Source organism: Suricata suricatta, chromosome 8 (genome assembly GCF_006229205.1).
Source record: "Suricata suricatta isolate VVHF042 chromosome 8, meerkat_22Aug2017_6uvM2_HiC, whole genome shotgun sequence".
NCBI classification, from domain to species: domain Eukaryota; kingdom Metazoa; phylum Chordata; class Mammalia; order Carnivora; family Herpestidae; genus Suricata; species Suricata suricatta.
The window spans coordinates 1,818,303-1,841,862 of NC_043707.1; the positions used below are offsets into that span (position 1 = coordinate 1,818,303).

At 61.2% G+C, this 23,560-nt stretch overlaps 2 protein-coding genes and 1 long non-coding RNA gene across 3 annotated transcripts; 2 read left to right on the plus strand and 1 right to left on the minus strand.

The window, feature by feature from the left end:
* The first annotated feature begins 5,077 nt into the window (after window positions 1-5,077).
* On the plus strand, window positions 5,078-14,953 carry CCNF (cyclin F). The gene is made up of 9 exons (XM_029947711.1): window positions 5,078-5,247; window positions 7,731-7,895; window positions 9,524-9,647; window positions 9,894-10,074; window positions 10,415-10,502; window positions 11,932-12,031; window positions 12,109-12,236; window positions 12,919-13,088; window positions 13,726-14,953. Exons 1-9 carry the CDS (start codon window positions 5,243-5,245, stop codon window positions 14,211-14,213), a joined length of 1,449 nt encoding a protein of 482 aa, XP_029803571.1. The 5' UTR covers window positions 5,078-5,242; the 3' UTR covers window positions 14,214-14,953.
* A 1,918-nt stretch (window positions 14,954-16,871) lies between these two features.
* On the plus strand, window positions 16,872-22,831 carry TEDC2 (tubulin epsilon and delta complex 2). Its single transcript, XM_029947712.1, has 10 exons — window positions 16,872-16,940; window positions 17,031-17,129; window positions 17,294-17,364; window positions 17,471-17,876; window positions 18,278-18,331; window positions 18,959-19,052; window positions 19,228-19,339; window positions 19,426-19,527; window positions 19,903-20,093; window positions 20,325-22,831. Exons 1-10 carry the CDS (start codon window positions 16,915-16,917, stop codon window positions 20,469-20,471), a joined length of 1,302 nt encoding a protein of 433 aa, XP_029803572.1. The 5' UTR covers window positions 16,872-16,914; the 3' UTR covers window positions 20,472-22,831.
* LOC115298681 lies at window positions 21,843-23,129 on the minus strand. The gene is made up of 2 exons (XR_003911830.1): window positions 23,052-23,129; window positions 21,843-22,025 (listed from the first exon to the last, which is right to left on the minus strand). It is a non-coding gene; the product is annotated as an uncharacterized LOC115298681 (long non-coding RNA).
* Window positions 23,130-23,560: the final 431 nt, after the last annotated feature.

The window sequence follows — 23,560 nt, forward strand, 5'->3', positions numbered from 1 at the left end:
GCCCCATCGTTATTCTTGCCGTGTCTGGCAGTCTGCCTCACTGTCCCCTCTTGGCGGCTTGTGTCCAGGATGCCCTGCTCTGGGGCCCATTGACGAACTTTGATCTGTACACTTTAATTATTTTAACAAACCTTGTTTCAACAAATGCTTTAGTTCTAGTCCGCAGAGACTCGGAATGGGGGCTACTCCAGCAAGCCAGCCTTCCCCCTGCAACCCCGGTGGCCGCCACTCCATCCCGTTAACACCACTGCCTGAGAGTAGATGCTGGCCACAGGAGAGCGTGCCTAATGCTACAGGGCGTCAGTGACACGGTAGCCAGGGCTCTAGTGGGAGGCAGGTACAAGGAGGTCAGTGCTGGCCTGGTATCCAAACTCCTTCAGCCCCATGGAGCAGGTGCTGCTTGGGAGGACCCGTGTGGCCCTCTCTTCTCCCAGTGCCTGCCTCTTTGCTTAGCACCCAGAACCAGCCCGTGGTCTGTCCAGGCTCTACTCGCAAAATGCATAAACATTTGGGGTAGCCACTGTTTTTCTGCTTCTGAGACACGTGGCATCTTGCTGCGAGGCAGCGCCTGTATATAGCTGACGGACGGGTTGTGACCGATGGAGACGACGGGCAGCCCTCCTCCAGGCCCCAGAGAGCAGCAGTCCTGCCCCTGCCCCGCCTCCCGTCACCCAGTGGCTCCCAGACCTAATTCACATACCATATAGCTCCCCCGTCTCAAGTCCAGTCTGGTGGGCTTTGGTGTATTCGCAGAGTTGTGTAGCCATCTCCAGCATCCAAATTTGGAACATTACTTCTAAAAGAAACACCATGCCCGTTAGCCGAAGGTCCAGCTGCCGCTCCCGGCAGGAGAGAGGGTGGGCGGGCTGTGCCGCCTTTGTTGGGCATCTCAGGAGGGGCAGGCGACCCACCGCGGAGAGGGAGAAAGGCGAGGGGTCCCCATCTCGTGGGGCTCTGCTCTCCCTAGGCTCCAGCAGCTGGAGTGAGCTTTTAGACTTGCAGAAAAGATCATGGAGGTCTCTGTGCACCTGCGCTCCAGAGACCTTCCTGGGCTAACACCCTGTCTGTCTCCGCAGTGTCTGTGTCTGACGACGCCCATGCGGAAGTGAACGGCCTGAAGGCCTCTTACTTCTTCAGTCTCGCTGAGCGACTGAATGCGGGCAGCACGCCCTTCATCTGGCTCTTCATCCGCCCTCCGTGGTCCGTGTCCGGAAGCTGCTGCAAGGCCGTGGTTCACGAGAGCCTCACGGCAGAGTGCCAGCTGCAGGGACTGAGTCCCGGCCAGGAACACGCCTGGGGCCCGCACGCTGGGCAGTCCGAGCTGCACAGGGTGAGTGGAGACGCTGGACCGTATAAACGGCCCCCAGGGACAGTGGAGGTGCAGGAAATCGAGAGTGTGGGCGTGGGGGTGTCTGCACGTGAGGCAGCAGGAGGGGGAACCTCAGAGCTGGTGCCCCCGGGGAGTCACGTAAGGGACTGGGCTGGAAACGCAGGACAGGCTCCTGGAGGCCGGGAATCAGGGAGCAGTCCCCGGTGCGGCATGGGGCCGGGCAGGGCCACCAGAACCCGTAGACGTGGAAGCGCGCCGGCTGGAAGTTCCCTTTCCCTCCTCTTGTCTCAGACTCACCGAGCGTCCATACTGCACTGCTTGGGGAGAGTGCTGAGTCTCTTCGAGGTGAGTTGAGTGGGCTGTCCCACGTGGACCCTGTGCTCCTGGTGTGTCCCTGGCCCAGGGGGGCACACTGAGCCATGGGGCACGGGCCCCGAGCTTCCGTGCTGCTCGCCCTTCCTGTGGTCGCTCCCAGCTAGTTCCGGGAGGCGAGTGGAAAGTGGGAGAGGCCGTGCCGGGTGGGAACCCTGAGCAAGCCGCGCTTGCAAGCGGCGGAGCAGAGCGGGCGGTGTGTCTGCATGCGGACCATGGGCAGCCTCTCCCGCCCTTCCCGCAGGCCTCTCTACGCTTGAGAGCTTGCTGACAGAGCGGGCAGGGACGCCGAGAGTGAGCGAGGCCGGGAAGCAGCCCTGAGGAAGCCCCCAGCGTCCCCATGTGGGAGGCTCAGTGCGCAGAGCTGAGCCAGGCGCCTCGGGCCCGGCCGGGAGGACGCGGGCCCTGTGGGGCCCAGCTCGGAGGCTCGCTCTCCCGGCGGTGATCTGCCCCGATTTAGTTAACTGACTGTATTAAAAGCGAGAGCCGCAGGGGTGGTTCCTGAACGGGGGCGAGTAGGGCGACTCCGCAGAAGCGGGGAGAGGAGAGTGCACTGCGCTTGCGTTTGCTGCAGGACGAAGAGCGCAGGCAGCAGGCCCGGGGCCTGTTTGAGGAGTCTGCTCGCCAGGGCTGTCTGGCCAGCTCGTACCTCCTATGGGAACGCGACCGGAGGACGGACGTGAGTGGTCCCGGAGGGGGCGGGGCGGGGGGGGGTGTCCGCCGGCTGTGCAGCTCCTGGGGCGCCGCTCCCACGCCTCCCCCAACAATGGCGGTCCCTTGTGTGATGAGGGGCAGAAAGCCAAGCCATGGGCCCCTGGAGGTGTCGGGAGGAACGTGTAAGAACCCCTGGGCTGGTCCTGGTTTCTCCAGAGACACAGCTGGATAAAACTGGGTGACTGTCTCCCATTGACAGATGTCAGATCCTGGGCGATGCCTCCACAGCTTCCGGAAACTCAGGGACTACGCTGCCAGAGGCTGCTGGGAAGCGCAGGTGAGGCAGGAGCTGGCCTATCTCCTGTGGGGACCGTGGGGACAAGACTGCCCAGGCTCCCACGTGTAGGTAGGAAGACTGGCCGAGCGCCGGCACCAGGTCTTACAGGAGTTTGGGCTGCAGGGGGAGGAGAGTCTGGAAGTGTTTCCTTCATTTCCACCCGTCACCCTGCTGCCTCCAAGCCCACTGTCCCTAAGCCAGCTGTCCAGCCTCTTTATTCTTAAGTGCGGGACACCGAGTCTGCTGTGAGCGTTCCTGTCCCTCCCTAAGTCCAGTAGCAAGGGCACTGTGGCAACAGGTAGGGGTCTCCTTGGAGCACGTGGGTGTGCGGAAGCTCTCCCATTCTTGTCCCTTGACCTGCTCACTGAGTCGTCCAGCGTTAGAAGCAGGACATGGGGGTGGGGAGGCCCCTGGGTGGCTTAGTCGGTTGAGAGTCTGACTTCGGCTCAGGTCAGGTCTCACGTTTTGTGGATTTGAGCCCCGCGTCAGGCTCTGTGCTGACAGCTAGCTCAGAGCCTGGAGCCTGCTTCTGGTTCTGTATCTCTCTCTCTCTGACCCTCCCCTGCTCATACCCTCTCTCTCTGTCTCTCAAAAATAAATAAAAAACATTAAAAATAATGTTAATAAAAATAAAAATAAAATAAAATAACTAAAAAAAGAAAAAAGAACCAGGACATGGGAGATTCGCAGTTGGTGTCCCCCAGATGCCTTCCTGTTGCAGCTGTAAAGATTCGTTGCTTTGGACAAATCAGAAAAAGCTCCCCCTTGGCCAAGCAGGTAGAAACTCAAACTCTTGTCACCCCACCAAGTGGATGTCTGAGAGCCATCTGCCCTTAAAAGCTGTGGGGAAGAGATCACAGAGCGGTAGACGGCCCAGCCTGACGTGGGGCGGAGCGCTCTAACGGTTACGTCTGAGGCGGGCAGCGGGTTTACAGTAAATATGACAGTGAGTCACGAGGTTTTCTTAGAAGCACAAAGTAATCAGTAAGAACAGTAATATTCCAGTAAATGTTCAGAGGGTCTCTATCCATCCCAGACGGCTGGTCAGGGGCGCCGGGTGGCTCAGTCTGTTAAGCATCGGACTTCGGCTCAGGTCATGAGCTCATGGTTCGTGAATATGAGCCCTGCATCGGGCTCTGTGCTGACAATGTGGAGCCTTCGTCGGATTCTCTCTCTCTCTCCCTCTCTCTCTCCGCCCTTCACTTGCGCTCTATCTCTCTCTCTCTCTCTCCCTCTCATTCTCTCATTCTCTCCAAAAAAAGAAAAGAAACAGCTGGTCAAAACCCAGGGCAGTGTTCGACCTCACTGCTCGTTCACAGGGTGCACATGTAAGCAAGATTGTGGTCTCTCACGTTAGCAAACCATAGTTGTACCTGGATCTTTTTTTTCTGTGCGTGTTAAGTGTATAGGAACTAGCTTCTGAAAAGACACGTTTTTAACTCTAGCAGTTTCTGCTGGCAGGGATGTGCTAGAACAGCATTCTCTTAGCTGGTGGGAAATTGGTGCAGCCTTTTCAGAAAATACTTGGGCAGGAGAAGCCAGAGACTTCGCACAGCCACCCGGGGAGGCGTGTGTGAGCGCCGATGGTCGCGCGGAGATGCCCCCCAGGGTAGTGAGCACGTGCCAGGAGGACGCGCGAAACACGCTCCAGGTCTTTGACATCGTGAGGAGCGTGTTACTGTCAGTGAGCAAAGAGGAGATGAAATGGGCATGTGCTCTGGCTAGGGATGCAGAGACTGTTACAAGTGTGTAGAAACATCTGGAAGGAAAGTGTCTACAGACAGTTGCTAGTCTCAGGGACCGAGGGGATGCCGGTGGGCACGTGCACTGTGGTCATCGCCACTCAGGTAACCCACAGACGCCCCTCCCTAAGCAGGAGCCATTCGGGAAACTGAGGCACAGAGCATTTTCCCCCGGTTTGCCCGTGATGTCGCACAGACCCAGGTTTAAAGCCGGGTCATCTGAAGGGCACCTGGGTGGCTAAGTCAGTTAAGCATCTAACTCTTGATTTCAGCTCAGGTGGTGACCTCACCGTTGATGAGGGCAAGCGCTGCGCTGGGTTCTTGCTCGTGGTGTGGAGCCTGCCCGGATTTTCTCTGTCCCTCCCCTGCACGCGCTCACTCGTTCTCAAAATAAACAAACCTAAAAAACAAAAAAACAAAAACACATGAAACCCAGGTCACCGGAGCCTCCGACCACCTTTGGCTACTTTGCTGTGCTGACTCCATTGTGCACATTTTGTCGTCTTTAAGGCATGTTGTCACACGACACGTCATTTATTTCGGAAAGAATAGTCCAGACCTGGGCCGTGCTGCTCCGGGGGGCGGAGAAGGTGCAGCCCCACGGCGCGCCCGCTCGGCTCCCTGGCAGCCCACGCGCGTGTCTGTCCCTCTGTCCCGCAGCTGTCGTTGGCCAAGGCCTGCGCGAACGGAGGCCAGCTGGGCCTGGAAGGGAAGGTCTCCGACGGGACTGTGCGCCAGCTCTTCCAGGCCTCCCGCGCCGTCAGCAAGCAGCAGGTCTTCTCCGTGCAGAAGGGACTCAGCGACACGATGAGGTAGGACCTCGAGGGAGAGTGTCTGCTTGGGTCAGGCAGGGGGCGGGGAGTGACTGCCCGGCACCCGAGAGGCGGGGCCGTCTGTTGGGTTTGACCTGAGCCACTGTCACCGGCCCCACTGGAGGGGGGTGGACACCAGCCACGCCTTAGTTATCTGGGGCTTTGAAGAACCCACGTCCCCCGGGGGCATATGCTCCCACGTTCCTTGCTGAGCGTCAGAATGTGTGAAGCTGTTTAGCGTCTTTTTGAAGTGATGGGATTCGTATCCCCAGTTTCAGAAGCCAAAGAGCCACCTCACAGGAGCATTGCTGTGGCATAGCAGGGCCCGTGGCCGCCGAACGTGTTCTCCGGGCCGTGTCCAGCCCCCGCTCCCTGCCCCTTCCTGCACCCCACTCACCTCCGAGCTTTTTCATTCAGACACAGAATTTGCTAGAAAGTAAAGTGGAAAACGTAGATAAGTTTTTAAGCCCACACAAGATTTCAGATGCACTTTGGGTTTACAACAAGCAGTCTCTGGCTGTCACCCAGCAGACAGCGCCCCCAGCTCATAGAGAATGCTCAGGGGACATTCATGTTTAAAACGACCAGGCCCTGGGGCACCTGGGTGGCTCGGTCAGGTAAGCGTCAGACTCTTGGTCTCAGCTCAGGCCATGATCTCACAGTTCATGGGTTTGAGCCCCGCACTGGGCTCCGTGCTGTCAGTGTGGAGCCTGCTTGGGATTCTCTCCCTCTCTCTGTGTCCCTCCCCCACTGACACTGCCTCTGTCCCTCTCAAAATAAGTGAATAACCTTTAAAAAAATAAAATCATAAAGGATGAGGCCTTGCTGGAGAGGCTTAATCTCACGCACACAGTGCGGGGACACATTTCCTTTGCTCCCGCGTCAGATACCAGGCGGTCGTGGTCTTGAACCCTGGGCCTGTGCTGGTGGCAGCGCCCTTCTCTTCCAGCTGCCCCGCCTTCTGTTAAGTGTGTGCCAAGAACACCGTGTGCCCCGCTCGGCCAACCCTTTCTTGGGGGAGGGGGACGTACTTTTTCCTTTTCAAGAGCTAACACGTATATTTTTACTGAAATAGTAATGTTATTTCAGTCTTTGAGTTGAATTATCTTCCTTTGTACTAAGTATCAGCCACGTTTATTTTTGTTTTATTTTTTAATGTTTATTTATATTTGAGAGAGAGAGAGACAGAGCATGATCGGGGGAGGGGCAGAGAGAGAAGGAGACACAACATCTGAAGCAGCTCCAGGCTCTGAGCTGTCAGAACAGAGCCTGATGCGGGGCTCGAACCCACAAACCACGAGATCCTGACCTGACAAGAGGTCAGATGCTTAACTGACCGAGGCCCCCAGGGACCCCCACCTTTGTTTTTAAACAGGTATAATTGATGTGTAATATTGTTTGTTTCAGATTTAGCCATTTTAGTTATTTTTTATTAGTATTTTTGTTTAATTTGAGAGAGGATGCACACGTGGGCAGAAAAGGGGGGGAGAGACTCCATGCTGTCAGCACAGAACTCCACACTGGTCTCGATCTCCGCGAAACTTGAGACCATAACGTGAGCTGGAATTAAGAGTTGGATGCCCAACGGACTGAGCCGCCCAGGCGCCCCAAATCTAGCCAAATTTGCTCGGTCTGTTTTCCTGACTCAGATCGTCCAGGTTGCCAAGTCTGGGCTGGGCAGCTTCCTCTCTGTGCCCGCAGTGGCCGGTCTACGCCCCAGACACTCGGTGCTCCAGCGGTCTCCCTCCTCCCCGGTCTTTTCCACCACCTCGGCCCCATCCCCCCACCTCTGCCCACGGCAAGCACCTGCCACGGCGCCCGGAACGCTGCCCAGATCCCCGCAGCTTCGTCTTCCTTCTCTCTCTCACTTCTGGTCTCCCTGTCCCCTCTGCTTAGAGACTGGGGTCACCTGTCCTTTGTTCAGAAAGGCATTTACTGTCCTGGAGTGTCCTTGTCTGTGTCCCTGGCCCTGGGTTTAGCCTCTCGAGGAGGGACCCCACGTCTGTCAGCTCCATCAGAGGTGCTCGGGGCCTCAGGACCTGCGCCACGCTCCACGCGTCCTCCCCCTTCAGCTTCTTTTCAGCTCTTTCCCCGCAGCAGAGGGCCGTGAGCGATGGCCCCATGGGTGAGCCGCTCCTCGGGGAGAACGCGGGTTTCCAGGGGCCACAGGTCCTGCCACCTTCATGCGACCTTTGTCCCCACACTAGCGGGCAGACCCCGCTGGCCCGTGACCTGTGACCGGGCTCACCTGGCACCTGGCAGTCCCTGGGAGAGAAGGCAGCGCACACAGATGTGAGAGCCCAGCACCTCCCAGGCACAAAGCCCGGAGACCTGGGCCCGCCCCGCGCCTGAGGCCGGGATGAGTTCCTGGCTATACAGGCTGCGCTGCAGATGGCCTGCTCACCCCTGGGCCAGCCGGGCCCGGCGAGCAGGACGCGGGCACACACGCGCCTGAGCTCCCAGCACCGGTGTCCTCCCTGCAGGTACATCCTGATTGACTGGCTGGTGGAGGTCGCCACCATGAAGGACTTCACAAGCCTGTGCCTGCACCTGACCGTGGAGTGCGTGGACCGGTACCTGCGGAGGAGGCTTGTGCCCCGGTACAGGCTCCAGCTGCTGGGCATCGCCTGCATGGTCATCTGCACCCGGTACGGGGCCCCCGGGGTGACACGCCAGGCTGGCCCTTTGGGGTCCTACCTCGTTAGATGGGGTCTTAAGTTTAGGGAGTGCCCACACAGAGTCGTGCTCCTACATGGGGACGGGAGACCTGCCTCATGGTGACTGGGAGCCCAGAACGGGGCCTCGCTTTGGCAGGTTCACGCTGGGGCCCTCCTCCCCTGGCTCCGGCGGGTTCCGTGGCACAGAGGGAGGGGCCCAGTAGGCTGCCTCCAGGGTCCCAAGGTCAGGGACAGACAGTTTTTCCGCATTCCAGTTCTCTGTGTGGTCAGAGACCTGCCCCAGCCGACCCAGAAGAGCCCACTCCAACCACGCACGGGGTGCCTCCTGGCAGCTCTGACTTCCGTTTACCTGCATGTGCTGTCCCTTAGTGGGCACCTGTCAGCCCGCCTTTACCTTTGGAAGCAACGTGGACAGCGGTCGCACCACACATCTAGCGTGTCCTTGTTTCTCCAAACCAGACCTCCCCGTGTGGCGTGCCGTCGCCTCTGGGCAGGGCTCTGCAGACTTGCCGTCCCGGTCCACAGTCCTCGGACCACGTGACTTCCAAGCCGACTTCTCTTGCTTAGTTACCCAGAGACAAGGGGTCCAGGCTGATGCTGTGGGGGTAGTTTTCCTGTGTTACAAGGTCACAGAAAGCCCCAGCTCCTGTCTTTCTCTCTGCCATCCCCTGTGACCCCTGAGGCCACCACAACCACTTTGCAGTGAGCTGGGTCACGTGGCCGTGACGAGACCTGGAGGTGTCTGCAGGAGGCCAGCATGGTCGTGGGGCCGCGAGCAGGCCACCGCGTGCCAAGCTGCCCTGCGGCAGGCTCGTGGGCCCTGCACCCAGACCTTCTCACTGGAGGTGGCTGAGCAGACGGGCCCCGCCTTCTTGTGTCTGAGCAGCGTAATTACGTCTTTGCAGCCAGAGACCGAAATCCCAGACCACTGGTGGGCCAGCAGCAAGATGGTTTTTTACAAAGATCCTAGAGGAGATTCCCCACCCCTGCCCAGGGCAGCCCTGCCTCGGCCTCTCCCTGAGCCCTCCACCTGCCTGGCCCCCGTGGGTCAGCGCCGGCCTCCTGCTTCCCACACGTCCGGTCCCCACATCTCCCATCTTCTCGCTCAGGCAGGCAGACAGCAAGTGGGCCGGCTGCGGAGGCCCTGGGACCGAGCAGCCGTGGGCTGGGCCCTGCTCCCTTGGCAGGAGGCCACTGGACCCGCACGCTTCCTGTTTGCTGGTGCTGCTGGGGAAGAGAACAGGGTGCCTGGCTGTGGAGGGACACCCGGGAGTCCTGCAGCCAGACGCCGTGCTGAGCGCGGCCCTTCAGACAGCCCCGAGCTCACCCGCCTCCTGGGTTTGAGCTCTTGTTTATGCTCGCTCCGCAGAAGCTGCTGTAGTCCTCAGGCCGTTAACAGGATCGGCCGGGCATGGCAGTCGGGGGCGCCTTTTACAGAAACGCCTGCACATCTGGCAGCCCGGCCCCTCCTCCTCCACAGACCCTGAGGCCAGGCCACGTGACCTCTTCACGGCCTCCCGCTCTTTGACGCCTCTGTCACCGGGGCCTCGGGTGTCCGCTAGTGGACTCCATGCTCAGACGCCTTCCTGACGTTCTAGGTTCATCAGCAAAGAGATCCTGACGATCCGAGAGGCAGTTTGGCTCACAGACAACACGTACAAGTATGAGGACCTGGTGAGGATGATGGGAGAGATCATCTCTGCCCTGGAAGGGAAGATTCGAGTGAGTGGCCCTTTGCTTTTTCCTTTTAAATCGGAGTTGAAGTCACAGGAGAGGACAGGAGGAATCAAGGGCTCCTCCAGGGCGTTGAGCTTTCCAGCTCTGGGAAGTTGTCCGGGACGCAGAGGGCACCGAGGCCAGGGCTGCAGCCCGTCACCATGACACCGTGGTGTCCAGGGTGAACACTGGTGGGGCCAGCCGCCATGCTTGCGTGCCAAGACCCCACATCCACCCCCACGTCCCGTCCAGGTCCCCACTGTGGTGGATTACAAGGATGTCCTGCTGACACTGGTGCCCACGGTCCCGCGAACTCAGCACCTGTGCAGCTTCCTGTGCGAGCTGTCCCTCCTGCACACCAGCCTGGCCGCCTATGCCCCAGCCCGTCTGGCGGCGGCCGCCCTGCTGCTCGCGAGGCTGACCCACGGACAGAGTAAGGGCCCCCCTCCCACCCGCTGTTCAGCAGGGGCCGAGCCAGGGGCTGGGGGAGCCTGAGGGTGGGAGCGATTCTCAGGTACAAGGGAGGAGGAGGGAGAAGAGGCACTGCCCGTCTTTCCTGGGGAAGGAGATGCCAGTATGGACTACAGCCATTCTGCGGCAGGGTCATCAGAGATGGTTCTGGCGCAAGTATTTCCCACAGTGTTGACAGTGAGCGTGCAGGCTCTGTTTGTGGGGCATGTTTGACACGGAGCTCCAGAAAACTCCACACAACTCTGGGGTCATGGGGCATGCGGGGCATCAGGACACCCCTGCATTCCTGCTTCCCTTTCCAGCGCAGCCCTGGACCACGAGGCTGTGGGACATCACCGGGTTCTCCTGTGAAGACCTCACCTCCTGTGTCCTGAGCCTTCATCAGAAGTGGTGAGTCTGGGTGCCCGGCTGGCTCCGTCAGTAGAGCACGTGACTCAGGCTTATGAGTTCCAGTCCCACATTATGTTAAAAAAAAAATTTTTTTTAAAGGCAACGTCCCTGAAAGGAAATGAGTCCACCACGCGTCTCCCACAGAGGGTGTGTCCCTGGGGGTCAAGGGGGAGTTCGCCCTCATGTGAGGGACCCACACAGACCTTCCCGCAGTGTGTTGACCGTCTCAGAGTTGACATTTAAGAGTGCCACGCTGGCCGAGTTGCCTGTGCCCACAGTGCTAACACTTGATGCGCGTGCGGCAGCCCCTCCCAGCCGAGCCTCACTCCACAGGCGGCCGGCGGGCCAGCCACCTGGCCCCCGCTGGTGTTAGGGGGACACGGCGTCCTCTCGCTCACCTGGCCAGCCATAATGGCCCCATGCCTCGGCCCTGCTACCCGTCCACTCCGTTCCCTGCTTCTGACACGTGCTTATCTGCCCAAACCCAAGGCAACCCCCTCCTCCCTCTGCCAGGCTGTGCTTGGTACCCTCTTCTTGGCACTCCTGCCTTCTGCCTGACCTCGGACACCTCCGGGATTCAGAACGTCCAGACCTCAGCCTCTGACCTGAGCCCCAGGTGCTCCGCCACCTTGTCCGGGCCGGACCCCCTCTTCCCCGGCTGCTGCTCCCTCTTCGGAGATTGCATTTGCTCCTGGTCCCCACCCCCTGTCCGATCCAGCTGGGGGGAGCCCGTCAGCATCTCTGGGGGCTCACACGTCCTTCCCACTCCTAGCCAATGAGCAGGGAGCACAGGTGAAGGCCGAGGGGTCAGCGCGTGTGTCTGACCCCACTGCCGCTGACGCTAGGGCTGCAAACTGTCCTGACCTGATGCTGGGTCCCTAAAGTTGTTACTAGGCCATCCCCTCCCCCTCCCCCTCCCCACATTTTTTATTACCAAACTGGATAAGCTGGGAACGTTTATTTACAAACGAAGCTTTTTTAAGCGTGCAGTTCATGTTCAGAGTTGTATGACTCTCACTACGTCAATCTTAGAACCTCGCACCCTGCTCAGAGAAACCCCGCACTCCTCGGCCGTGCTGCCCCCCCTCCCGCCCCCGCTTCCCTCCAGCCCCCGGCAGGCTCTCGTCTGCTTTGTGTCTGGGGATTTGCCCGTTCTGGACATGTCAGACATTTCCCAGAAACGAAGTCGTACATCACAGGGTCCCTTGTGGCCAGCCTGCCACCTCTGTAATGATTCCTCTAGAATCGCATTCCGCTGCATAGACAAGCACACGGGGATTGTTTCCACCGTTTTGGCTGCTGTGAAGACCACCACTAGGAGCGGAATTGCTGGGTCACGCGTGACCGTACACTTACTGTTTGTGGAGCCGCGGGTTGACCCGTCTGCCCTCCAGTCGCCCTGCTGACCCTCATGTGTCCCTGTTTGCAGCTTCCACGACGACGCCCCCAAGGACTACAGGCAAGTCTCTCTGACCGCCGTGAAGCAGCGATTCGAGGACAAGCGCTACGAAGCAATCAGCCAGGAAGAGGTACCCCCCCTCCTTCTGCCCCCGCCCCAGACACCTGCCCCCGGGGCCTCGTCCATCTAACCCTGGCCTCGTTTCAGGTGCTGAGCTATGGCCAGCTGTGCGCGGCGCTGGGCGTGAAGCAGGGCAGCCCGGAGCCCACGTCCTTCCTCAGCGCGGGGGACGTTCAGGCCTTCCTCAGCTCTCCGTCAGGAAGGAGAGCCAAGCGGTGAGTGAGGCCCGGGTGTGCAGCGCTGCGCTGCAGCGGCGGCTCCCGTGTGCTGGGCCTGGGTCCCCTCGGGAGCCCTGCGGCTGCCTGAGGGGCTGCGTGACCCCCAGTAGGCAGGGGGCTCCTAAGGCGCAGCAAGGAGAAGCAGCTGGGCCCCGTCTCCCCAGCCTGCCGCTCCTTCCCCTCTCTGCGGGGCAGCTCTCTCTAGCTTTAACCCGGCTCCCCTTCAGGGAGGAAGGTCTTCAGCGGGGTTGAACCCAGCTCAGCCTGTGGCCCCGCCACACATCAGACATGCGCTGGCCACCCTGTGCCACGGCACTGCTGTCACTCGGTCCCACAGCTGCTGCCTGGTTACGGTCCTCGGCACTTTCCCGGCTCCCCATCTCCACCCTTGTCTCCCAAGTGTACCATGCGTGTCCTCGTGCCCGTGCCCTGGCTGTACCACCTGGGATATCGCCCCCCCCCGCCCCCGCCTTACCCACCCGAGGAGCTCCTGTTGCTCCTGCGAAGTCCAGCTGCGCACAGCATCGCCGGGGCTGCCGCTCTGACCCTTTGCTGGGAGCTTCCTGAGGGCAGGCAGCCCGGGAGCCGTGCTGTCCCGTCGTCCCCGTCCGCTGGGCCAGGGCGGGCCTCCCACTCTGCGCTGCGGCCGTGACCGGCGCCTGGCTCTGCCCCCTTGCAGGAAGCGGGAGAACAGCCTGCAGGAGGACAGGGGCAGCTTCGTCACCACGCCCACCGCCGAGCTGTCCGGCCCGGAGGACGTGCTGCTCGGCAGCTTCCTGGACTGGAGCCTGGACTACTGCTCCGGCTACGAGGGCGACCAGGAGAGCGAAGGCGAGAAGGATGGCGACGGTGAGGGCCTCGGGCTGCGGGCCGCAGCTCCACGCCAGGCCCCGTCTGCCCCGCCGGAGAGTGCGTCTGCACACAGGCGGGCGCGACACAGCGAGCCCCTAGGATAGCGTGGCGGGTCCTCCCAGCCCCCGGGGAGGAGAGACGACCGCGTTCACCCCCAGCCGGGCCCATGTTGACCTCACTGGGGCAGGGGAAGAGGAAGAGACCTTGCCTGGAATCCACAAGAAGATCCTTCTAGAACATTGTGTGACGTTTGCCAGCCACTGCCCAAATTTTGGCCTCTGTGCCTTGTGCAGATCTCCGGGGCCACCTGTGGGAGGCACTGTCCCCGTGTTGCTGGGCAGCTGCAGCTGAACACACAGAACCCCAGGTCTAGCGGTTTCTGCCGGCTTTCCCATTGCTTGCTTTTGTGCCTACTTGGGGATTAGGTAGATGAAGTAGATTATAGATGGTCAGTGTACTGTCACTTCCTGTTGTCCCCTAAGTCACACTGAGAGCCATCCTCCATCTCCTACCCCAAGGAGAGAGTGGTACGGAGGGCATCCAGCGAGCTGCAGACGTGGGCCCCTGGGGTCCTGACCGGGCAGGGGGCACCCTGTGCTCAGTGGCCTGACCTCTCTTCCCGCGTGTCCCACAGTGACCATGCCCAGCGGTGTCCTCGACGTCACCGTGGTCTATCTAAACCCAGAACAGCACTGCTGCCAGGAATCGAGCGACGAGGAGGCCTGCCCGGAGGACAGCAGACGCCAGGATGTGCGCACCTACGCACCAGGCCCCCAGACGCCTCCGAGCCCGGAGCCCCAGCCTCTGCTCCGCGGCAGGAGGGAGCCAGGCAAGGACAGCGTGACCTCAGGCTACTCGTCCATCTGCAGCGCGAGTCCCACAGACTCGGTGGGCGGTGTCTTGGGGGCCCCTCCCCGATCTACCTCAGTGCCGTCCCCCGGCAGCGACTCAGGCACACAGCCTTGCCGCCGGCACGCCAAGAAGCCATGTTTACAGTGTCGCTCTCCCAGCCTCCCGGAGAGCAGCGCCCCCCAGCAACAGGTAAAGAGGAGAAATCTGCCCGTCCACAGCGAGGAGGAGGGCACCGAGCACGAGGCGAGGGGCCTGAGCCCGGCCTGCTGAGCCCCTGGCTGTCCACACTGGCTGCGGGGACCGCCACTGCGCTAGGGAGCCTGGGGCTCCGGAGGTGGGCGCCGCGGGCACCCCAGAGGCTCTCACACAGGGAACCGAGAAGGCCGGGGACACGAAGTTTCCTCCTCTGGGGCGGCCCCACACGGGCTGCCAGAATGTCTATGTCAGAACAGAAACTCCAGTTCTTCCCTTTGGAAGGTTTAGCCTCAAAGTCCTCATGCCGCGTGCTGTGAAGCCCCTTTGTCCCTTCTTGTGTCCTGCTCTCTCTGGGGAGCCTGAGATCTCCCCAGCCCCGCTGAGCCACATCCCGGGAACTGACGGCGTGAGCAGGCGGGCTGGCGTGGCTCACCCCCCCGCATCTGGGGGGCTCGGGTGACCGGGGGAGCCGACCTCTCCGAGCGCACGCACCACCGTCCCGTCCCCGCCTCGGCTCCCTCCCTCCCTGGGTGGCAGGTCCCCTGCTGAGGGAGCCCTGCTCTGCACACCGCCGAGGCCTGCACGTGACCACCAGGTGGGCAGGGCCTTGCCGGTCTTGGCCCTAGCATTCCTGCCTGCCATGCTTCCACCTCCTTTTAGAGCCCCGTCTCTTCCCGCAGAGTGATTTGTCTGTGTCCCCAGCAGGTGGTGCCCACCTGAATGCCTCTCTTTGCACTGAGTTTCCAGGCCATTTCTTTTCGTCTTTATTTCCATCCTTTGTGTTTCTAAGATGGAAATAAAAAGTAAAGATAGAAGATCTTAAATTTAATAAAGAGATTCCTAACTTTATTTAGGCTCAACTAAAAAAAGAAATCTCTGACTCAGATCCCTCAGTGCTATCCTGACGCTCTTGAGGCAAAATGAATTTTCCCAGAGAAGTTGGACCAAAAAAAATGTCATTCGTAACATCTGAGGTGACCATGATGCAGAAGAGCGAGATTCAGAGGACCCATCCCCACCTGTTGGGTGAGGGCGGGTCTGCTGTGGGCACCTGAGCCCCCCCCAGCCCCCCACCTGCTGGGTCGGCAGCCACAGCACCAGAGGGACCTGCTGGAGGCTGGCCCCGCCTCTTCCCGGTTAGGCTGGCCGCTGGGACAAGTCCCCTGCAGCGGTAGCTTTTGTTTTTTCTCAAAATGTCAGAAAGGAACCGCGGCCAGGAGTGTCCCCCAGATGCTCTTGAACCAGAACTATGGCACACAGAGATACTGATGCAGTGGTGGCTTTCCTGGGTGCTTGGTGTGCGTGTGCATTTGTGTGTGGGCGTCCCCATGTGTCCCCGTGGGAGCTGTCTTCTTGCTACTGTAAGAGAATTCTGACCACTGTGGGTGGGGCATGGTTGGCATTTGGGGAACCTGCCATTGGGATTGCAGACCTTTCCTGTCAGCTGTGTGCTCCTGGGCATGTGTGAGCCTCGGCTGCCTCCTGTGAGCTGGGGCAGTAATACCTACCTCACAGGGGTGTCGGGAGCATTAAATGTGATAAGGACAGTGGCAGCCTAGTGACGTGCATATGTGACTGCGTACCACCTTGTCTACGGCCCATTGTCAAGACACAACTCTGGGTGGACCTGCTTCCCTACCTTCTCCAGCCTGCACCCGTAGAAGGTCACCACTCCCGGGGGACCTAATGCCGCCTGCCCGGCCGAGTGAGGCTTTTCCTCTCCCCTCTTACCGCACAGAGAAGCTCCTTTGAGACCAGAGTGCTGTCCGCCTCCCCCCCCGCCAAGCTGGGCACGAAAACAGGCTGCTGCCAGTGGAGGTGCGCCCTGAGCTCCCACGCTTCCCAGCCCCTGGCTGCGTGGGTACACAGCTCCCCTCCTGTGGCACCTCCCTATTCCAACTGTGAAAGGGATTCCTCCCTTCGTTAAGCAGTCCCCCTGCTCGCAGTCTGCCACCTCTCCAGGTCCCGGGTGGCGCCTGCAGGGCTCGCTTTCCTACTTCCCTCCGCTCACACTGGCCCTGCTGTCTTCATCACTCCTCCCAGCTTGCATTAGTCCCCACTCCACCCCCCAGCCGGCTGTCCCACGTCCCGGAGGGTCCTCCATTCTGGAACAGCTCCCTGTTGCTTCTGTGATGCCTGAAACTCCACTCCTCCACCCCTGTGGATTCTAGACCCCCTTGCACCACCCCTCCTTCACCTGTCCCTGCCTAAACTCTTGCCCCACCTTGGACCTTGCCCAGGCCCGTTGTTCACTGGCCACAGTCCTGGCTCTCCTGGACTTTCATGTGCCTATGCCCAGGTGGCCTACCTGATGCCACCTCCAAATGTTCTATTACCAGCGTGTCCAAGGGCGAACACTTCCTCCTCCACGCGTCTTTCTCACCTCTAGTGACTGCTACCCCAGTAAACTACTGGGCCCCTCCACGTTCCCTGCCCGGTGCTAGGTGGCCTGGGGTCCGCAAGGCAGCTTGGCCCTGCCTTAGAGCCCCTTCAATAAGGACAAAGACAAAGTCTATCGGAAGCGATCACAGGTGCCACCGTCTGTCTAGCCAGTCATTCAAACCAGAAGTCTGTGCGTCACGTGAGGACCCTCCGCAGCCTTGGGCCCAGCACTGGACTGGAATGGCTGCCCGCCCTGCGGGGGCGGAGCCTCGGGGGCGGGGCTTGCGCTCCGGGCTCGGGAGTGGGTGGCCCGGCCGGAAGGGGGCGGTCTTCTAGCCCGGAAAGGCCCGGACTTCCCGGAGGCGGCAAATCCGGAGGGGCCGCCGCCGTCCTCATGCTGCCCGCGGACTGCTCGCGCCGGTGAGACCCGCGCGCTGGGAGGGAGCGGGGCGGGAGGGAGCACGGCGCGGGGCCGCCCGGGGTGCTGAGCCGCCGGTGCACCCCTCCCAGGCTGGTGGCCGAGCTGCGGGACGCCCTGGACGCCTGCGCTGAGCGACAGCGGCAGCTGGATCGGAGCCTGCGAGTCTCCCGCCGGCTGCTGCGGACCTGGTACGCGGACCCCGAGACCACCCGACAGCCCTCCCTCGGGTCCTGGGAATCCCCTCGGAGCCCTCCGGACTGGGCGACTGCCGCGAAGCCAGGCACCCCCTTGGGGTCCGTTGCGTCTGGGCTCTGCCTCTTGGCCGTGCCACGACTTTGCTGTGACTTCGCAGGGAACCAGCCGAGACCCCGGCTCCGCAGCCAACCCCAGGGCCAGAAACTAGCGAAGAGGCCCCGTCTCCGGGTAAACTTCCAGCGCTCACCTTCTCTTGGTGCCGCCCCTGCGCTGCTTTCCGGAGAAGCAGTGGCGAGTGACGAGTGACCGCTGCATGGGCCTTCGGCTTTTGCAGAATGCACACCCAGCTCTCAAGAGCTCAAGGAGCTGGAGCTTCTGACCCAGGCGCTGGAGAAGGCTGTGCGGGTGAGAAAAGGCATCTCTAAGGCTGGAGAAAGACACAGGGCCCTCAGCCCGAAGTCAGGGTCCACTGCCACTTCTGCCAGCACAGCGTCTGCCCCGTCCCGGGCCTCAGGCCAGGCTGGCTGTCGAGTCTCAGAGACAAAGCCCCCCAGGGGCATCCAGCAGAACGTGGTGCCTGCCAGGGGCCTCCCTGAGTGCAGGCTTCTGTCAGCGGGGGATCGCACCCGTGTGGGGAGAGGAGCCGGAGTCACCAAGCCTGGACCAGGCCTCGGGGACCAGCAGACACCCCCATCAGCTGGTCTTCGGGCCCCAGAAGCTTTCACGCTGAAGGAGAAAGGGTAGGTTTCCCAGACTTTTCCTGGACGAACTCTTGCCTCTACTTGATCAGACTGACCAGCAGCAGGAGTCTGGGATGTGGGGTGACAGGGAGGACATGGCATTGAGTCCGATGTGGGCCAGGGGAGCCCCCAGGGTGCCATCCCATGAGACCCATGCCCCAAAGCTGGCAGAACGCAACACCCCGGGGGCCTGTGCACTAACCCTTCCCCTTATCCACACAGCCCAGGGGCTCCAAATGGGCTCTGGAGGGCCTGGGCTCTGCCCCTGGTGTCCTCTCCTCTCTCTGCCGGGGCACACGTGAGCTGTGCTGGCTCCCACAGCCACTCGGGAAGCCCTGTTCAGGGCGTGAGGGGGGCAGCCCCCCGAGTGTGGCTTCTCTGAGCACCGGCTCCCCTGACAGGACCTTGCTGCAGCTACCCATGGCCTACAGGAAAGCGGCTTCCCGGAACTCCCGGTAAGGCTGGGTGCCCGCTGGGGGGGTGGGGGGAGGCCAGGGCAGTGTGGACAGCAGGGAGGCTGAGGCTTCCCGCCAGCGCGGGCCACGCCGGTAAGACTTTCCCATCAGGCCCCTGCTTTGTTGACTGGATGGGGACACTTCCCGCGGTAAGAGGGTCTGCCTTGCTAGGACCGCGAACATCACCTTGGTCTCCTCAGACTTTGAGGCTGAGGGACCCTGAGTTCCCCCTTCCGCCCCCCCTCCCGCCCCCCCCCCGCCCCCCCGTCTTGTCTGTGGACCTGAGGATGATAGTATCGGCTTCGTGCAGGTGCTTAAAGGTAGGTAAGGAGGTGCCTTTCAAGTGTGCGCTGTGCCTGCACCCAGAGTTCTCTATCGTTGTCCCGGGGAGCCCCCTCCCCATCTTCCCTGAACTCTCTCCTGCTATTTCCCAGAGCACATCAGCTCTGTTCCCTCTTCCTGGACAGTGTCCCCTTGGTTTCCCGAGGCCTCCAGAGGGCCCTCCTGGCTTTCAGCAGAGCCAGACACCCCCACCCGGGACCCCGCCCTGCCTCCTGAGGCCCCGCCCAGCTAGATGGCGTAAACCGTATCGCTCTCTGTTCCCCGGTGCCCGCGTGGACATCCCAGCCTGTGGGCCCAGCTCAGCTCTACACCGACCGGTGACTCCGTGGACGCCGCTACGGCCGCCAAAACCCAGTTCCTCCAGAAAATGCGGATGACTGTATTCTTGCTGGGCTTGTGGGCCCCCAGGGCGGGGGAGGGGTGGTCCTGGCTCTGAGCCTGGTGAGTTTAAGGATCGTCTCCAGGAAAAGCCAGAGCCATTCTGGGGTCCTGTCCCTGGTGGGAGGGGAAGGGGGCAACGTGACCGCAGAGCAGCTTCCCTGACCCGCGTCCAGGCAGGTGGGCCCAGCTCCGGGCTCAGCGCCGCAGAAGTGGACGCCGAGGTGGGGCCCCTGCGCAAGGCCTGCTCGCTGCTGAGACAACGGATGGAGGAAGCGCTCTCAGCCGGTCAGCGGGCCCCGCCGCGTGTCGTGGGCCGGAGAGGGCTCGGGACTGGCACGGGCCTGACCTGCCGTCCCTTGACTTTCGCGTAGCCCCTGCCGACGGCGTGCAGGAGTTCCACCGCCTGCTTACCCTGGAAGGGCTGCAGGCCATCACGGAGCAGTGCCTCCACCGGCTGCAGGAGCTGCGCGCAGGTGAGACCCCCACAGGCCTCAGCGTGTGCTGAAGTCTTGTCGGAGGCCACAGGCCTTGAGCCAAACGGCTCAGCAGCAGGGCCGCTTAGGGCAGGTCCTTCCCAGGGCCCCCCCCCCGAACTGCGCCTCGGCCTCCCCTGACGCAGCCCTCGCGCTGCCCGCTGCCAACAGTCAGCCTATTTTCTGGTCACTGAGGGTGGCACGTGAGAAGCAGACATACCGGCCACTGACTTGCCAGGTGTCATAGAGGTGGTTTTTCATGGATAACAGGGTTTCATCCAGGAGTCAAAGAGAGAGTTCTCAGTCCCCTAGAGGCTAATGGGCAGGAGGTCCCTGGCCGCCACCCCATGAGTTCACATCCCCCTGTCCTCACAGCGGTGGTGGGACAGCAGCCGGGGCCGTGTCCTGAGGGGAGGCGCCCCCGAGCCTCGCTGCCCTGCGGAGGAGGAACAGCCCCTCTCTGGAGCCCCCAGCTTCTTCTCTACTCCAGCACCCAGGAGCTGCAGACCCTGGCGGCCCTCAAGCTGCGGGTGGCCATGCTAGACCAGCAGATCCACCTGGAAAAGGTACTTCCGGAGTTGGGGCGTGGAGCCTGGGTGATGGGGGCGCCTCTGGGCTTGCGTGCATGCTGACACAGCGCTGGCCCGCGGGCCGAGCTTTGGGGTGGGAGGGGGGTGCCGGAACATGGTGCCTGAAGCCTGCCCTGGAATTGCCCCATGGGGGGGCTCTTCTGTAAGCCCTCAGCTAAGTGTCTGGGACAGGGCCCTCCTGGGACGTTGGCTCTTCGTCACCCTCAGGTCCTGATGGCGGAGCTCCTCCCCCTGGTGCGCGCACAGGAGCCACAAGGGCCACACTGGCTGGCGCTCTGCCGAGCGGCGCACAGCCTGCTGTGCGAGGGCGGGCAGCGCTTCCCCACCATCCTTCGAGACGAACCCGCCAACTGAACCTTTCCCGTGGCTGCCGCCCCCCGCCCCGTTCTCAGGCCTCAGGACCCTGGCATGAGGGTGGCCTTGTTCGGACGCTGAGCTGTTGGGAGAGCGCTCCCCACCCCCCGCTGGCTAACAGGGACTGAGGGGATTCTCAGTGCGGAGATGGCTGCGCCCACCGTGGGAAACCAGGTTTCCCGGGTTGGGTGAGGCCAGCACCCTGGCTCTTCTGAGGACCCCAGCCCAGCAGCCAAAGCGAGGGGTCAGGCCTGCGCCTGGCTTGGCCTTCCGAGGGCTCAGGGACCAGAGGCCTTCGGTGCTTTGCTTAGCTACCTCGGTTTCTTCTCGCTTTAGACTTCCGAGCCGCTGGTGTGATGTCGACACCGCCTTAGAAAGTATGTATGTTGAAATCACACTGAGATGGGACTTGGTACCTGTTTTTTCTTTGTGTTTTTGCTCACCAAGCACGCAGCAAGTGTACTCTCTGAGAACACCCCTTCCTTTCGGTACCAAGGGGCGGGGAAGGCCACTGAAGGCGAGCAGGGCTGGCACTTCCCGCAAGCATTGGCCCCAGCACACCCGAAACCCCTCCCTCCAGTCGCCTACACTGTACTGGGCACATTGGAAACACAAAAGCCACAAGCATATATCAGAGCGGGTGCCCCCCCCCCCCCCCCGCCACTGTCAGCACCAGGGAACTCGCTCCTGACCTATTCCACGACCACCTCCAACCTTCCTGCCTCTCCTGCTGGAGGAATCCTTGCTTTGTGAAGGCAAAACAACGCAGAGGTCAAGGGCACAGCCTCTGGGCTTATACCCCTCACAGGTTTGGACTTACACTTGATTGCTGCTCTGGGACTTTTAGCAAGATTCTCAAGGGCCCAGTGTTGTCCTCACTGTCATCCTGGGGTTAGTCGCTGGGAGAGGTAATCGAAGAGACGTGACCACCCGTTGACCCGTGAGTTGGATCTGGGTAGCCGGAGTCTCCTCACCCCTCCCCTGCCCTTGGAATGCGGCTTCCACTTGCCTTGTCACTCCCAGGGGCTGCTCCGAGGACACAGGCTTGAGGCAGTGACCTGATGCTTTACACACCCACCCAGGTGCACAGCTGCACCCAGTTAGGGCCTCTCCTGACACCAACCTTCAAGCCCTGGTGGTGGGTGTAGGTGCTGTAGGGAAGGCCCCTTGCTTACTAACCCCGCCCCCCTCACCTGGAGTGGCCTCTTTCTTCAGTCCCCCCTGCCCTCTGCACGTGGGGGCCAGTTTCAGATGACCCCCCCCAGGAGGCTCCCCAGGAGCCCGCACGCCGACAGCAATGGTTACTACCACAGGGTCTGGGGCGAGGACAGACTGCATGGTGCTGGGCCCTGGCGAGGCCTGGGAGTCTAGTGTTATTTAAATAACCCTTTACTGAGGACGCCTGGTGGCTCAGTCAGTTGAGCATCTTGGTTCAGGTCATGATCTTATTGTTCGTGAATTCAGGCCCAGCATCGGGCTCTCAGCTGTCAGCACGGAGCCTGCTTCGCAGCCTCTGTCCCCTCTTAGCACCTCCTCTGCACATCTTCTCTGTCTCTGAAAAATAAGCATCTTATTTATATATATGTATTTGTATATATATAAAACCTTTACTGAGCAGCTGTGCAGACGAAGCACAATTCTCAGAGCTGGGGCATTGGCCCTTTGTGTGGACAGAGATGAGTGAGAGGCAATAAAACCAGCCTCTGCCCCAGGGGTGCTCAGACCCTGGAGCCAGGTAACCCTGGAGAAGGCCCAGGCTCCTGAGAGAGCTGACTGTTGCAGGCATGGGGGAGGGACCAAGTGATGTTGAAGCAGCCTCCAGATGGCTCTGGGTCCCCGCAGGGCGTCCTTATAAAAGCCCCCACAGTCCCACAGGCAGAAACCTTGAACGTGGAACCCAGGTTCTGTGGGCTGCTGGGGACCAGATAACGGACCAAAGTAGGAAACCTAAAACCCTCATCCTGCTGAGGAGCCTCCGGGGAGTGGAACAGCAGTGAACCTGCACCGCCCAGAGCAGGAACAGAGAAGGGGAAGCTACCCCGCTCTCCTGGCCGCTCTGTTGCTGTCTCCAGAGCTCAAGCCCAGTGACTCTGACCTTGAGGAACCCTTCATTTCCAGACTGAGTCCCACTACCACCCTGTCACCCGAAATCAGTTTCCATAACCAGTGGCCCCCACCAAAATTTATGTAATCCACCAGTTCACATAATTGTGACACCACTTCATGGGAACGTTATGGGGTTGGGACAGAGCAAACCCACAGTTCTTAAAACTGTGATTGAGAACTTTGAGAAGGGGTTTTCGGGAGACTATGCAATTAAGATGACCCTCAGCAAATTAAAGACCCTACGTGAGTTGGAATGGCCTACTTTTGGGGTAGGATGGCCCTTGGAGGGAACTGGGGAAAGTCTCAGCAACCCAGCCGATACGTAAAAGAACCCTCCGGGAAAGACCTCACAGGGCTAACAGCAATAGATTCAGATTGAGGGGACTTTTGCTGCCTGAGGGCAGGGGTGTGGTCCACCTTGATCCCTGGCCAGGCCCAAATGGGTGCCCAAAGGTTGTGGACTCAATGACCCACCTATCAGGACCAGTCCTGGTGATGTCCTTGTGGAGAGCGGTGGGCACCTGGGCAGGGAAGTGACCCCCGTGGCATCTGGGAGAATGAGAGCAAAGGTCTGGGTAGGCGCCCCCTCCAGATTGCACCCGCCCACCCTGATTCAACGCCAAGCCAGGAGGCGGCAGTGAACTCCTCTCCTCCGCGTCCCCGGTGGCGTCACCGCATCCCGGGCCAATCCGCACTGACGTGGCGGTCGAGGACGGGAGTGGGGTCTGCGCGGGCTCCCACACCCACTCCGAGCGCAGCCCCCGCGTCGGCGGCATGAGCGCACCCGAGCCCCCGTCCGCGGCCTCTACCGAGCCCCTCGCGTCCCCCGAGCCCCCGGGGGCCCTGCGCGCGCTGCTTTTGGCCACCGGCGGCGTGGGGGGCTCCTGGCCGCGCTGCGTCCTGCCGTTCGGCGTCATGGCCCTGACGACCGGCGCCGCTGCCACAGCCATCACCTTCTCGCTGCGCGGACCCCGCCTGGACCT

Bases quoted from the DNA above. Each gene is read 5' to 3' on its own strand.
- CCNF (XM_029947711.1), top strand. The intron at 10,075-10,414 runs GTAAGGGCCCCC...TTCCCTTTCCAG, and splicing joins GAGGCTGACCCACGGACAGA to CGCAGCCCTGGACCACGAGG. The intron at 10,503-11,931 runs GTGAGTCTGGGT...CCCTGTTTGCAG, and splicing joins CTGAGCCTTCATCAGAAGTG to CTTCCACGACGACGCCCCCA.
- TEDC2 (XM_029947712.1), top strand. From the start codon at position 16,915: ATGCTGCCCGCGGACTGCTCGCGCCG. The intron at 16,941-17,030 runs GTGAGACCCGCG...CACCCCTCCCAG, and splicing joins CCCGCGGACTGCTCGCGCCG to GCTGGTGGCCGAGCTGCGGG. The intron at 18,332-18,958 runs GTAAGGCTGGGT...TGGACATCCCAG, and splicing joins GCGGCTTCCCGGAACTCCCG to CCTGTGGGCCCAGCTCAGCT.